Raw genomic sequence first — 16060 nt, 5'->3', positions numbered from 1 at the left:
AATTTCATTAAAAATCAGAAATCATTTAGAATAAATGTTTCAATTAAACCATAACTATCTTTTACAGTAGCTGTCCATGGTCCGGGGCCATGGATGGGCCTTGAGGCTGAAATTTATGGTTTTCAGGGTTTTTATCATCATTCTGTTATCATTTTTATCGTTAACTCGGTTTTCCTGTGTCTTTTCCTATGTGTTATGAATAAATCTTTTTCTTTTTTTTGTAGCGGTACTATCTTTATTTTGTTGTATTTATCCGCGATATCTTAAAGGCCGGTCTGTGAAAATGTTGTCGGACATAAACCGGTCCGTGGCGCAAAAAAGGTTGTTTTACATCCTGTCCGTTACATCAGAAGAAAAACAATGCACTTTTCCCCACCATGCTTTTCCTTATTTTCTGCCATATTTTCTGTGAAAGATCCAGATGCTTACATTACACAAAGCCAAATTTGAACTAAAAAGATCAGTGTATGCACAAGGGACCAGTTTTGCACGAGGAAGCTATTCATAAGAAAGAGAGGGAAGGGAGCTCGAACAGCTTGGTTCAGACAGGGGATGAACTGATGAGCTACAGCAAGGCCAAGACCTATGACATGAATCAATGACAGCCACTCTACTAAAGTCACACAATAAAAATATAGAGTGTCACTGATCCACCTCAAAAAACTAAACTTTTGCTTATTATTGTAGATGTAAAAAAACATTTATTCAATAGAAATTACAAGCTAACAGTGAACAATCAGATATTAAGAAAAGAAAAACACCAACAACAAAACAACAAACAAAAATGTTTCCAGTTCTCTGGTCTCCTAAACAACTCAACAACAAGAAAAAGAAGATTCAGAGTTGTGTAACAGAACCTCTGAAAGCTGTAATGAAAACCCGCCAGATGTTGAGAGAGGCTCTTCACACTGCTTTGTCCCAAAAGACACGAGCAGCTACATGAATGCTGCAAATGCATGGTCAGGTTTCCCCTCTTTGGAAACGTATGGAAAACCACCTGGGACACACACATGTACACGCGCAAAACCCCCTAATACACAGAAACTGTTGACATGCAGAGTCATACACTTGTCACAGAAGCCTGTCCCACATGTGCAAAGACCAAGCAGGGCTTAAGAAGCGAGGCACAGAGAGGGTAGCAAACAGGTGGCCAGCAGAGACGGTAGGAAACAAGTAGCGAGACAGCGTCACAGGGGCGAAGGAGCTGCACAGCATCTGAGCACCTGTTTGCACGCCCGTGTGTTTGATACTGCTGTTACACATCACCTTGTCACATGCTGTTCATTCACAAGGACGCAGATTAGTGTGGACGATACAGGTGCGTTATGCAGGACTCCCGCAACAAAACTGCAGACGCATGCTAGATATGAAACATCAAGGCTGGTGTAGACATGGCACAAGGACAGAGACAGACAGAGAGCGAAAGAGAAATGAAAGAGAAGGGACACTGACCAGGGTTTGCTTGTATCTAAGAGCTTTCCTTTCCGACGCATCTGCAGCCATTGACACACTGTCACTGACCCAAAAATAAACCTACCCGCTCACCGTCTGTCTCAGCAATACCAGTACTGCTGTGGACGCACAGCCAGGACGCGCTTACACACAAACACGCACATACACACATACACTGAAAGGCATGGATTCACACCGCACACACAAACACAAATAGTTCCAGCTGGGGTTACCCCTGCAGTACTCCAAGCTATCTGTAAAATGAACTCAGATTTAATGAGACAGACTAAATACCAAGTGAATAATATACTAACTGAACTAGTTGTTGCTCAATATTTAAAGAGCTGCAGGTCAACCAGGTCATGAAAAGGGAGAAGCTCAGCGTTTCTTTGGAGGGGAATCCTGGTTATTCAACCTTGAGTTAAGATGTTACTAATCCATCCAACAGTATTAAGAGATCTGTTTTGTTTTTGTTTTTTTTAAATAAGATGCAGTTTTTAAAACTAATTAGCTAGCTGCTAATTTTGACTGCCTAGGTAGTTTAAGTCTGATTATCAGTGTTAGAGGTCAGTGCTTTGTGTTTTCAGTGCTAAAGAACAGGTGGTGAATGCTAAATAGTTTAATTTGTTTCGTTGTTATGCAAATTCTGTGAAAACATGCACAATAACAACGTGTCTTTTCAAAACTCAGACGAAAAAAAAAAGCAAAACTCTTCAATCTGTTAGCTCCTTACATGTAGACTGTTTAAGCACAGAAATTCAAAATGAATCCTTTCAGCAGGAAGGGACCAAAAGAGAACTTCTCAAAGAATCTGGAAAGATAAATTGTCTCATGTGTTAATCAGCAGTAACCACAGTCCAGCATGGTTTATGGCTGATCCCTGTAGAGCAGCGGTCCCCAACCCCGGGCCTCGGACCGGTCCGTGAGTCGTTTGGTACCGGGCCACGAGAGTTGAGGCTCAGGTGTGAAATGTATAGTTTTCAGGGTTTTTATCAGTTTTCATCGTTATTTTGTCATCGTTTTTATCTTTAACTCGGTCTTCCTGGGTCTTTTCACGTGTGTTATGAATAAATCTTCTTTTTTCGGTACCGGTACTAGTTTTATTTTGTTGTATTTTTCCGCGACACCTTAAAGGCCGGTCCGTGAAAATGTTGTCGGGCATAAACCGGTCCGTGGCGCAAAAAAAGGTTGTTTTACAGCCTGTCCATTACATCAGAAGAAAAACAATGCACTTTTTCCCACCATGCTTTTCCTTATTTTCTGCTATATTTTCTGTGAAAGGTCCAGATGCTTACATTACACAAAGCCAAATTTGAACTAAAAAGATCAGTGTATGCACAAGGGACCAGTTTTGCACCAGGAAGCTGCTGTAGATCCTTATAATGGCTGAACTGGTTTGCTCTGCTCTCCAGTCACACATGAAACTGGGTTATTCAAACTGGAATGAGGAAATAAACACTGGGAATTTGTTTCTTTACAAATGAAATGCTTTAAAAGAAAGAAAAAACTGGCTCAAAGACCTGTTAGAATGAAAATGAGGGACAAGTGAGTTTGTTAGACATGCCTGTAAACTTGATTGTCAATGCAAATATCTAAACTGTGAGTTTCATGGCAGCAACTCGGTGCATTCAGGCAGTGATGTAAATGATGACCAGCTCTGGGTGAAAAATACCCTGCTGATGTCAGAAAACATGCCCAGACTGGTTCAACTTTACAGGAGAGCAACAGGAGCTCAAATAACCATTTGTTACAACAAAGGTAAGCAGGTATTTAACCAGGGAGCACAGCTACAGCTGCAGACCACACGGTACCATTCCTGTCAGCTAAGAACAGGAAACTCATACAATTCATATAGGCTCACCAAAACTGGACAATAGGAGACTGGAAAACACATCGGAGATTCACATGATCTATGCTGTGAAAAACTGATGCAGTTCTGAAGGTAAATGGGGGTCTAATGCAGTACTAGCAAGGTGCACCTAAAAGTGCAGATGAGTGTATGTCTACATTTTTAAAAATATTAGCCATTGCTGCTATAATTTCTCTCTGCATGATCCCTGTGACGCACTGCCAACCTGTCCAGCTCTATGACAACAAGAACTCCAGGCCTCCCGGGACCCTAACTTGGATAAGCAATTAAGAAAATGGATGCAGGGGCATTACCCTTGTAATAATCAGGTGTACATAATAATCTGTTTTGTGTACATGTAGCTGCTTTTCTTGGAGCGTGTATGTCAGGCTACAGCAGAGGTTACAGCATGTGGGGTGTAATATTTAATGCTGTGGTACAAATCAAGCTTCAGACAGTGAAGTAATCTGCTTTCAAACACACATTTGCAGAATTCCAATGCATACTACAGGTGGAAAACAAAGAAATAGTGACTGAAGCAACAGATGGGCTGCCTAACAGAACAATAATCACGATTAAGCAAAACCTCAGAAATGTAAACAATATCAAAAGTTCTTTCTCAGAACAGAAGCAGCTAAAAGAAACACACAGAACAACACAATCAGAAAGCTTTAAACAACTCAAGCAAAACATAAAATCTTTGCTTGTGTCTTAAACATAAAAAGCCTAAACAGCAACAACATACGCTGAGGTGTGGCACACAATATGTAGTGCTGGTTACCTCTGTGTTGCCCTGATGAACTTGTGCAGGTTGAAACCAGAGACAGCAGTGCAGTGAGAGCACCAGGAGAGATTTCCATGATGGTTGAAACCAAAACAGCCACGGCAGTTTCACCGTGCTCCTAAAGGAAGGTAAAAGTGGAAAATCAAGAAGGATTAAACCTGTGGCCTTCAATAGCAAGGCCACTACAATGACACTTCACACAGGCTTTCACACAAAAGCTACAAATATTCGAGTGTGCCTTGGATATGTTTGTTCCTACTGAGAGTTCAGGCCTCTTCAAAATGGATCTGCATGTGGTTTACTTTGCTCAACTTTTTGTTTCATCTGAAGTGTAGGCCTAAAGAAAAACAAAGAGGAAATGTCACTAATTAATACCAGAATAGTCCACCTATACACACTAATTACAGCTGCTAAACCAGGATTTGTGTTGGAAGGGTTAAATTAACTCCCCAGTGTGCATCTTTGCATTAGTCCCGCAGAAGCACTGGTGAGAAAGCTCTGCTGTGTTTTGTGCTTGGACCACACATCATATGGGACAGACACAGCTGCTTTAACAAGTGCAAACTAACCACACTTGATCACACCTTTCCAAACAGAGTGGAAAGGTGTGATCTCAGTACTGCAGTATACTAAGGAATCATTATTTATTCAGCTACGATAGTTGGACAGGTGCACTGTTTGAGCTTTCACTGTCTGTGTATATTCAACAACTACTACATTTAACTGCAGGCCAAGTCTGCAATTAAACAGACTGTTTGCTATGTAGTCCAGTTTTTCTGCAGCTGATGGAATAAAAGTTATTATGCATTTCCACCCACTGGAAAACTCCAAGTTTTTCAGCTAATAAATCCACCCAGCTAACACATACACACATACACAGAGAGAAAACATGAGCAGTGACACTCAAAAACAAATACAACACTGACTGCGGACTGTGTGCAGGTGATAAAGCTGAGAAAGAAAAAGTGTCGGTGGTGGGTGTGGCTAACCTGAGGCAGAGAGACCGAGAGAGAAAGACTGGAGAAAAGTCACAAGTGAGAGAACTGAAACACAGATCCTACCTTCACTGATGTCTTCAATGGAAATGTGTCTGTGTGTGGATTTCTCTCCATACTTCAGGAAACCATGAAAACGGAGGATTTGTATTTGTTTCGTAGCTTATATGAGACTAAGGACAAAACTACATGCTTTGGATACAAGAAGCATCCAGAATCTGATACGTACACAGCACCAGAGAGTCAACCAGCAGGTATGATTCAAATATATATGTCAGACTAACATACTAAATAAAATGAAATGATATTAAACGGTGGTCAGATTTTTAATTTGAGGCTTGATTTTTCTTTCCTTTTAAATTGAAGACTGAACAAGAAGTTTCACATCACTGTAAATTTAGTACACCGGCTACGTGTTCTGATGCCTTAATTTTGTGCACTAGCATTTGCACATATATGTGTGTGTGTGTCTTAAATTTTTCCTGTTTGTTCTCACTGTGCATGTGTGTATAGAGAGATGGCAGAGCCTTTTGTTGTGCGTGCAGGCGTGTTTTGGTTTTGTCATAGTGTGTGACTATGACAGAACAATGCAGACAAACTGGTTTAGTGACACTGACACAAGTTACAGAGACTGTGCGTGCACGCATATGTGTGCATGCATGTTCTGCCTTTTAAAAATGCTTACCACATACCAGTGTGTCTCTGTAAGGGTGTGTGCGTGCATGTGTCACAGCAGCAGTCAGTCAGTAATAAGCTCTGATGGATGAGGATGACATTTCATTTACAGAAGCTGAACAAGCACACGTACCTTTAGATCAGTCGCAGTTGATGGTTTTGATCCCATTGCTCCACCACGGCAGCCTGTGGTGCTGAAACTGCTGTTTGACTGAAAAGAAAAAGGTAGGCACGCGTGTTATTTTTAACAAACATTATTTGACTTAGAAGACTTTAAAGGAAACTTCTCAAACAATCCTCTCCATTCAGAAATACATTCAATATGGTGACATGAAGTACTGGTTTATATTAACAAGTCATACTGTAAAACTCATTTGAGATGTTAATAACTTCATACATATCACGATTGAGTGCCGCACTATGATGTAAACATCATACACTTAGTGTTTGTAGTATCTCTGCTCACAGGATCGTTGATCCTTTTTTCATATTTATATTTTTAGCATTTTTGTGCTTGTCTGTGAAGGTTCTCAGTCATCCAGGTCATCGTAGTCAAAGGAGCTTGCAAAGAAAAGCGTCTGGACTTCAAGTTGCTTGAAGACATTTCACCTCTCATCCGAGAAGCTTCTTCAGTTCTAAGGTCAAATGGTGGAGAGTCCCAGATTTAAACCTAGTGGGAGTTTCCCCCCACAGAGGGACAAAAGGACCCCCTGATGATCCTCTAATCGCCTGAGCTAAGGTGTGAAAGGAGGTTTAAATCTGGGACTCTCGGCCATTTGACCTTAGAACTGAAGAAGCTTCTCGGATGAGAGGTGAAATGTCTTCAAGCAACTTAAAGAAGTCCAGACGCTTTTCTTTGCAAGCTCCTTTGACCATTTTTGTGCTTCTTCAAAAGAAAACAAAGTAACTATCAGATGATTTGTATGGCGCAGTCTTCTCTGACAGCTTCAGACTCATGAACAAAGCTTTCCTGGTTACCAAGTGATGCCACGGACCCCCCAACCACACATCGGAAACTATTGATCCAATAGTTTGCAGATAGAAACCAAACCAGAAACAAAACTGCAGCGTTAAGTTAAGGTCAGCAATCTAAAAACAGTCTCAGCAGTGTTCAAAAGTCTGTTTTATGGCACTACTGAGAAAACCATGAGACTAATTTCATAAATTTATATAACAACAACCATAATTACAGACAACTGTTGAACTTTTAAGCAATTTAAGATAAGCTGATTTTTGTTCATCTGCTACAAACAGGATTATTCAAACTTGTTGAACGAGGTTGTGTTTTTGGAATAACCTGTTTTAAGCATCTGCAGAAAAAAGTCTTTGTTTCCAATATCGTGACCTGAGTGACTTTAATCCCCGAGTCATGTGATTAGGTTTTATTTGCTTAATGACTTTATCGCATCTGTGAGTAAATAATGCTGCTCTTCTTGTGATCACCTGAACATCAGGCGCCAAGTGTGAAACACTCATGTCTATATTTGCTAAACAAATTAAACAAACAGGAAGGTGTGCTTCCCTGAGAAGAAAAAGGTTGTAGAAGTGTGTGTCTGAATCCCCCATTTATGACCCAATAGCACCGTAATCGTACTGGGAATGAACAGCCATCACATGCAAATACGCGCAGTCAAACGTGCATGGGAGACATCTGCAGAGACATATGCTGCAAATGTTTTCATTCAGATCTCCCATTTCCTCTTTAGTGTTGTGCTTTACATCAGTATTTGTTTTCCCATTTTTTCCTTCACTGTCAACTTTTAAAACCCATTTTTATTCTTTGGCTTTTGGCCTCAGCGGGACACGGTTTCTTGTAATTAAATGAATTATTAACTAATTAGTTATTTTACTTTTTTCCTTTATTTAGTTTTTATTTGTACCTTAAATAATTTTATTATTTAGTTCCAATGGACAGCACTTTGCATCAGTTGTGGTTTCTTTTAAAGTGCTTTATAAATAAAGATGATGATGATGATTTTCCTTGTACAGAGCCACCTTCAGATGAATAATATTTGAAAAACTCTGGTTTTAATAAAAATGTTCAGCGTGGCTGTGGCTACAATGTAGCTGCCATCATGTGTGTGTGAATGTGTGTGTGAATGGGTGGATGACTTGTTGTGTAAAGCGCTTTGGGTCCTTGGGGACTAGTAAAGCGCTATACAAGAACAGGCCATTTACCATTTCAAATTAAAGATGTTTTTTATATCACCTGTGTGGTTGAATTAGTTGAACCGGCTGCTGTACGTCACGAGGCTTTTATGGGTTTCGGGTCACTGCTAGTTGATGGCTATAATGACATCTGCTCTCTCCATTATCGTTGTAACCAATAGCTGGTCAGCACCACACGTTCACCAAGCACACCCTGGTATATTTGCTCTGTTAGTCCAGATTAAAAGGTCACTGCTAATATTTGTTATGTGAATCTGGATGGAATAAAAGGCCAAAGTCAATATTGAATTGATTTGCTAACGTTGATCACTAACAGTCTGTATGTCTGTGGGTGTGTGTCCTGCTGGACTGAACTTCACTGTTCATACAGTCACTAGCTGAGTGACTGTGTAAGCTGTGAGGATTTCAGGTTGCTGCTGAGCAGGGATATCTAGCTCATAGTAACGTTGATCTGTGTTCTGCTTTCCCTCTCCAGCATGTCATCATCCAGCTCTACAAACGTTACTGTGTGTGCATCGAACGACACCCTGTGCAGTAAGTGCTCTAATCCTACTTTTTCCTTTCCTTTGCTTCCTCCTTGAACAATCTCTCCCACCTGGACCTTTCAGTTCTTCTCTCGGGCGATCACATAGACGCTTCTATTAAGCTTATGTGACCTTACAAATTATTCTACTCCAGACATCTTGTTTATTATGAACTTTTGACTTTAATGACACCAACTTAACAGCTTATCTTGTACTTGATTGAGTTGAAACCTGAAACTCAGTATCTAAGAAACCCAAAGCTTAATGTGCATCTAAATAGTTTTTTCATGTGTTTGATTACATTTTCTGCTCCCTTTCAGCCCAGTCACAAATCTTTGGAAATATATTGCAAATATGAACATCTACTCCATCTATTCACTGGCCACTTTATTAGGCATGCCTTGTTAGTCCTGTTAGTCCATTTTTCCTTTAGAACAGCCTCAGTTCTTCGAGGCAAAGATTCAACAAAGTGCTCTTCAGAGATTTTGCTCCATATTGACATGACAGCATCAGGCTGCAGATTTACTGGCTGCATGTTCATGATCCCAGTAGTGCTCTATTGTCTGGTGGCTGTGGAGAGCATTTGAATTCACTGAACTCGTTGAGATGTTGAAGAAATTAATTTGAGATGATCTGAGTTTTGTCACATGGTGCATTATCCTGCTCGAAGCAGCCGTCAGAAGAAGAGTGGTCAGCAGCAATACTCTGGCAGGCTGTAGAATTTAAGTGACGCTCAGCTGGTACTAAGGGCCTGATCAGTTTGGCAAGAAAATATCCCCACACCATGACACTACCATTAGAGGCCTGAACCATTAATACACGGTTCAGGCCATATATATATATATATATATACTCGCCGCTTAGTAAAGTGTAAGCAAGTGGGGGCTGAAGGCGATCCCTCATTTAGGCTTTATTTTATAAAGCCTAAATGATAAAGCCTAAGTGTATATATGTATATACATACATATATACACATATATACATACATATATACACATATACATACATATATACACATATATACATACATATATACACATATATACATATATATATACATACATATATATATATATATATATATATATATATATATATACATACATACATACATACATACATACACATATATATATATATATATATATACACACATATACATACATACATATATATATATATATATATATTATATATATATTTTATTTTTATTTTATTTTTTTGCTCACTGTTTTTTAGAGCCTACCATAATGTTCAGTGTTTCCTTAACTTTCTATGGTCAAGTCCTGTGGTTTTATCTCCAACTACTAAAACAGAAGAAATAAGATGCAGATTCTTCTTGTATTCAGTTCAATTCAATTCAGGTTCATTTATACAACAATAAATCACAACAAAGGGACTTAAAGGCACTTTATACGACAAGGTAAAGACACTAGAGCATTCTGGAGAAAGCCCTGGCAATAAAATAACCCCCCACCCCCCCATAAGCAAGCACTCTGTGATGGTTGGAAGGAAAAACTCCCTTTTATCAGGAAGCAACCCCAGCATAACCAGGCTCAGGCAGGGCAGCCACCTGGCTGTTCAGGTAAATAAAATAAAATGCAAAAAACCCTCTGACAAAACCTCAGAAACTTTCCATATGAGCTCAGTCTTTGTTTGACTCTCAATAGAACAGAATGAGAATGGGGCGATGTAATGGGTTGGTAAACATGGAAATGGTAAAAGCTCAAGCTAATACAAGCCCTTTAATGAAAATGACAGGAAATGATTTATGGAACTCTGTAAGGCTCTCACCACACCTAAGAATGTAATAGAGACTATATGTACCAGTAGTTTTACATTCCAGTTTGCTCTTTCTAACAACGTGGGTTAAAGGTTAAAGCAGGTGGAAAAAGCAGGTAGAGCTTAAACAGTGAAAACATCAGTGGAAGGCTGAGCCCCCAAATCTAATACATGAATGCCAAACAACATAAAAAAAAGGGCAGGGCTTTTGAAAGCTCTGCAGATCTATTGTAGTACAAGAAAAAACAAACAAGGCTTAAGCTCAAGATTTCAACATCAACTGTGATGGATTAATGATTACTACAGTTAACGATCACTGTATTGATGTTATATGTGAGTTAAAAAGGAAGGGAGTGGAGCCAGAGCTAAAATTAAAGATCTGATGCAATCAACTAGCTCAATAACGAGTTGAATTTCTCACAGCTATTAAAAATAATTAGTTCATTAGCTCTAATCAAAATGCATGGACTCAAAGAATGCATGCTCTTTGAACTTTCCAGATGCCAGAGTTACTCATTCCAGTTAGTCGAAACCAGTTTTACTATCTAACCACAGCCCGATGGGACAGTATAGCAGGAGACTTGCCTTTTACACTTCACTTGCCATCTATGGTGTATCAATACCAATATAGCAGGATGATGTCATCGAGGTGAACAATCGCCACACTCTGATTGTGAAAATTGTATTACTTTAGTTCAGCTGACCCTGGCTCCTCCACTAGATCAGTGACAATTAGTCCTGGTTGTGCTCTGGAGGTCTGCTGAACAACAAAAAGCAGGTGGAGAATTGATTCACAAGATTCTACACGAGACTCACCGAGGCTGCAGACTAGAACCATGACTGCTGCTGCCAGCAGCAAATTCATAAAAAGGTTTATTTTTATCATACTGGGAATGAACAGGTATTGTGGGAAAGGTCCTGCCTTTCCCACAATACCTGCTTGACCCCACTAAAGAATCCAGATCTGTGGGAAACTGTGCTGGTTATCAGCCAGTTAGGCCAGCAATAGAAAGCAAAGCCAAAACACAACAATCACATTACTCTATGCCTGCATGCCCTGAAATAATGTAACCTCGTTATCATATCAGGGATAAATGAAGCGCCCAAGCTTTGTTTTCCACTTCCCAAGCTTCTATCTTTAAAATAGACAGATCGATGGTGAAAGCCGCTTCGTCAAATTACAGTCTTGTTTAGCTGAATACCAACATTTCACGTAGGCGTAAATGGAAAATGATGCACTGTCTAGGTAGACTTTTCTATCAGCAGGAGGTGTAACAGCCAACATACTTAACCTGTTAACATGCCGTGCGCTTAACAGCAAAAATAAACCTGCACATCCTCTTCTACAGTGCAACGAGGAAACTGCAAGTCTAATAAACAAGTGCATATCTGACCTGAAATTTACACATGAACTCCTGTGTTTCCCTCTAAGCGATAAAAGAATATCAGTTGGAAGTTATTATCGTCCCCGCGCTGCTGCTCTTCGGCACCCTGGTCACCTTAGTGCCTCTGTTTATACTGAGGTATTGCTGTGATCGTAATCGGACACGGGTCAGAACGGCCCAGCACTACCACAGCTCATCACACAGACAGACAGAGAGGCATCACCAGCAACAGCATAGCACCAACCACCACCACAGTCATCGCACCAAGCACCAACATCACAGATCTCATCTGCAGGGCATTGATGGTGAGCCAGCATGCAGAAGTCTCTTTGTGCACATTTAATCAATATTTTAACTTTTTTCATCTTTACATGCACATCTGCTTAATGTCCACTGTTCTTTCCTTAAACAGCACCCCCTGGCATCAACCCATTGGAACATGAAGAGCTGCCAATGTCTGTTACACAAGTGCGGCAGAATGTCAGGCCAACGATGGCTGTAGCACCACAGAGGTCCACAGAAAGGCATCATGAAGCCTTCAGCCAGGTTGCTGCACTGCCGCAGACTTTCTCCATCCACCCTAATGACACAGTCAACTTCTACAGAGCACGCACGGACAACAAGAACGTCGTGCTGAGGGTGCTGAAAGGTAAACTGAGCTGCTTGAACCAAGTTTTGGTTTTGCAAAGTATACCTGCAAAATGGCTTACAAACAAGGGTTTTCCGTTTTTTGTGTCCAAAATGCTTTTCAAAGTCAAAAATGATAAATTATTGACAGTAACTGGAAATGTTAAGTCTAACTCTCTTACCAAATATTTAATTTTCCCAGAAACAGCCACCAGCAGTGAGAAACAGAAGTTTTTGGGGTTTGCTTCCTTTGTGTCTGGATTGGGGCCGCATCCCTTCATACCTGCGCTGCTCGGCGTTATGTCAGCGCAGTCGCCTTTAGTCATGGTGGTGGAAGAGCTACAGCAGAGAGACCTGCTGGGCTTCCTGTGGAGATGCAGACAGGTAGAGCAACCTATTAGTTATTCATGATGCTGAGCATGCTCTGGGAGTAAAGTTTACAGTGCAGTAACAAGAATTGCCACAGTGCATGCAAAGTAAAAGGATCAATAACACAATTAAATATAAAATAATAACATAGTATTTAGTTCCAAATTATAATGTAATGGTTTCTCAAGTTTAAAATTGCTAATTGAGCAACAAAACAAGAAAAATAAATTAAGTCACAGTTTAATGGTAAAATACATCATTCAACCCAAAAGTTTGGCTGAAAACCTTTTGAGGTTAAACATAAAAAACACTATATACCAACTAAACATAGTAAACGGGATAAATACAATATTAATCACATATTATATAGAAGGATAATGTTTAGCTTATGAACTCTAAACTTAATGGTGACTGAAGTAATTACAGCCATCTGCCTGTGAGGGGCAGTATAGTGCAACGTAAGCTGTTTCTGAAAAGATTTGAATAACCTGACAGTTACAGTCTGTCCTCGTCTAGTGGTGTACGGTTTAGGATAGGAGCTAATTATGAACATCCATAAAGAGAGAGGAACGATCTCAGAGCTTTCAAAGTGAATACTCACTAAGACTGATTGTTTATAATAACATGTCTACTTTCTGAATGTAACGAGTCTGACACATTTACATCTTTCTCCCACTGAAGGATAACTCAGGTTTACAGCCTTCTTGTGACATGACAGAGAAGAGGATCTTCACCATGGCAGCACAAGTGGCCTCTGCTCTGGTTGGTTAAACAGCTGTCTGCCCTTTCAACAGTCTGCTTCACGATCTTTGAGCAAACTGCTTCCCAAGAAAACTTTATTTGTAAAGCACTTTAAAAACAGCAACTACAACTGTGGATTCAGTGAAAGCATAAATACAGTATAAATTATTACACACAGTGCAAAACAAATATATCTGAGATGCATTCATAAGAACAAGAAAACACATATTTTAGAAATGTGCCAAAAACTTGTTCAAACTAAAAACATTACATAGAAATCACATTTTTACACCCAAATTTGAGCCGGGACACTGGACTTCACTGAGAAATCAGAAGTTAACCAAGCAAACATTCAGCCCCTAAGCGCTGGATGTTAATGTTGTGAAGTCTGGCTTATGGTTTTATTTCTTTTATTTATGTATTTGTAGTAATGGACATCTCCTAAAGGCCCTCGTGCTCACTAACTCTGAAATTGTCTGAACATCTTCTAGGACTACCTGCACAGTCAGAACTGTATCCATGGCAACGTGGGAGCCCGCAGCGTTCTGGTTGGTGGAGACATGACAGCTAAGCTGTGGGGGTTCGGCCTGGCCCACCGCAGGAGAACCCAGGGCAGTTCAACGGGAGAAGATACAGTGACTAAGAAGTGGCAGGCGCCTGAAGTGTTGGCCATGAGACCCATCACTAAGAGCAGCGATGTGTGAGTGTCCTCTGTGAGAATAAAAGATCCCCGTCAATGGACAGAGTTGTCAAAGACTGATTCATGTCCCAGTCCATCCCTGGATGCTAGAAGTCCAAACTATTGCACTAACAGCACATTTCACTGTGTTTACACTCAGTAAGGTAAAAGGAAGAGCAAGAAAACTGACATGCCATTCTTGAACTTTTCTAACAGATGGTCCTTTGGCATCCTCATCTATGAAATGGTCACATTAGGTAAGTATCCTTCTTTCTTTTTTTAAAGAAAAAAGAAAATTAAAGGGTGATTAAATTCCCCATTAGTTCTGTGACATGTAAGGATTTTATAGTCTTTCTCCTTTTACTGGAGTTTTGGGTGGAGAGAAATTTTCTAAATCTGATATACAAGTGTGTTTCTCATAATTCAATACTGGTGTTATGCTAAAAAGTGATTTCCCATATTTAGACTTCTATAAATGACTTTCTGGCCTATAATGTATGAAACATATGTCAGTGTGTCCCCCATGAATGATATCAAGTCACCTTAAAACACAGACAACATTCCTGTAGGGCCCAAAAAGGACGGAATACAGTCCGTTTTGCAAAAACGGTTATTTTAAGAATAGATAAATGTATTGAACTCTATTTATTTATAATTCCTGTTCACTAAAGTCTCTTGATCAATACACACATTAAAAAACCCAAACAATGGAAATTACCTTTCTGGCACAACACTGGCTGACACGGTCAGTGAGTGTGCTCTAAGATTGTATACTCCAACCTTTCAGGTGACCCACCATTTGCTCAGGTCCCGTCGTCTGAACTTCTGCAGCATCTCCAAAGAGGGAGTCACCTCAAACGACCGGACACCTGCTCCAACTCACTGTAAGAGCAACAGCAGACCAGCAGTTTGCATCACTCACTAATCATCAGCTTATACAAAGATGTCCAACCTTTAGCCCGTGACTGTTTAGGAGACGTTTCTGAGCTTCGTTTCCCCCCCATGTGGGTTGAAAAAAGAATCCAGTCTTTTCGTTCAGGTGTGCCTACACTAGGCTGCCTCCACCTACCCACCCTTACACCATCAATCAGCAAATTAATTTATTTTTGAGTGCATCTTCTTTTACAGTCTCACACGTCTGAACAGTCAGCGTTAGGGTCTGCTTGGTAAACTTTGGCTGTATACTAATAATCAGAAGCAGAACCTGAATGTTTTAGCCCTGTATCATTCATACATTTACTACAATATTTGCATATTTTGCATCATTGTAGCCTTTTAACATTTTTTTTGACGTTTTCTATGGTCATTGAATTTATTTCCATTTAGTTTAAACATTTCAGTTAATCTTTAGGGATAATTTATCCCTACAGACACGATACTTTTACCTGCTTCTTCCAGTTTTACTAGCTTGTGGTCACACTTCTTTCCATTTTTGTTACCTATTTTCCGACGTCTCAGTGGAAATATTATGTTTAGCTATCAGTTTTTCATACCAGTATTCGTATGCATCCGGTTTCACAGTTGTTTTCTGTTTTCACGCTGGTGTAGGTACTCCATTATCAGGTCATGCTGCCACTTCAAGGCCAAGAGCCGGCTCTCCACGTCGGAGCTGATTAGGATGCTGAAAGCCGGGGAGAGCTCAGCCAATGGGAGGACAGCTCTCAGAGTGACTGAGCCATTCATATTCGAGAAATACTTGAGAGAGGCGGGGTTTGCAGAGGCGTACAACTATGCTGTGCTCTGATTGGCTGGTTGTTATCAGAGGTGGTGGCACGCCGATTTTCATGAAGGACCGAGGACTGGTGCAAGAACTCTCGCAGAAACGTGCACATTATAATTGTTGTTTATAACGTTTTTGTATTTGGTAGTATTGTAGGAAAACGTGCATGGCACAAACACTTTATATTTTAAAGAATAATATATTCAGTGTAAAAAATACATTTACTCTGTCAAAATTATTGTCAAGAGATATAAAAATCTTTTTTTTTAAAAATGTAATGCATGCTTTAATTTTATCGATGAGGCCAGC

General features: G+C 40.0%; 2 protein-coding genes across 4 annotated transcripts in view; one reads left to right on the top strand and one right to left on the bottom strand.

Annotated features, from left to right (window-relative positions):
• The window catches only part of LOC102290737 (chloride channel protein 1), a 54701-nt gene extending 53111 nt beyond the window's left edge, over nucleotides 1-1590 (bottom strand). The window contains exon 1 of one of the 2 annotated variants that reach the window (XM_042225307.1): nucleotides 1453-1590. In XM_042225307.1, the coding sequence (XP_042081241.1) occupies nucleotides 1453-1503 (51 nt within the window). In that variant the 5' untranslated portion in view covers nucleotides 1504-1590. The remainder of the gene's footprint in view (nucleotides 1-1452) is intronic. The other variant, XM_005933777.2, reaches the window with a different exon arrangement.
• Nucleotides 1591-5063: 3473 nt separating this feature from the next.
• On the top strand, nucleotides 5064-16029 carry styk1a (serine/threonine/tyrosine kinase 1a). Of its 2 annotated transcripts, none has more exons than XM_005933757.2 (10): nucleotides 5064-5334; nucleotides 8400-8458; nucleotides 11663-11920; nucleotides 12028-12264; nucleotides 12445-12626; nucleotides 13293-13373; nucleotides 13844-14052; nucleotides 14248-14288; nucleotides 14819-14915; nucleotides 15580-16029. In XM_005933757.2, exons 2-10 carry the CDS (start codon nucleotides 8401-8403, stop codon nucleotides 15773-15775), a joined length of 1359 nt encoding a protein of 452 aa, XP_005933819.1. In that variant the 5' UTR covers nucleotides 5064-5334; nucleotide 8400; the 3' UTR covers nucleotides 15776-16029. The 2 variants fall into 2 exon arrangements, with proteins under 2 accessions (XP_005933819.1, XP_005933820.1); XM_005933758.3 differs by lacking the exon at nucleotides 5064-5334 and adding an exon at nucleotides 5355-5980.
• Nucleotides 16030-16060: the final 31 nt, after the last annotated feature.

This window comes from Haplochromis burtoni, unplaced genomic scaffold, assembly GCF_018398535.1.
Source record: "Haplochromis burtoni strain Fernald_Lab_line unplaced genomic scaffold, NCSU_Asbu1 Contig_168, whole genome shotgun sequence".
NCBI lineage: Eukaryota > Metazoa > Chordata > Actinopteri > Cichliformes > Cichlidae > Haplochromis > Haplochromis burtoni.
This window is presented reverse-complemented; position numbering and strand designations above follow the sequence as displayed.

What these genes read in the sequence shown, in the direction of transcription:
- styk1a (XM_005933757.2), top strand. Translation starts at nt 8,401, where the DNA reads ATGTCATCATCCAGCTCTACAAACGTTACTGTGTGTGCATCGAACGAC. An exon ending in TCCTGTGGAGATGCAGACAG is followed by an intron (nt 12,627 to 13,292) that starts GTAGAGCAACCT and finishes CTCCCACTGAAG; the next exon opens with GATAACTCAGGTTTACAGCC. An exon ending in CACAAGTGGCCTCTGCTCTG is followed by an intron (nt 13,374 to 13,843) that starts GTTGGTTAAACA and finishes AACATCTTCTAG; the next exon opens with GACTACCTGCACAGTCAGAA.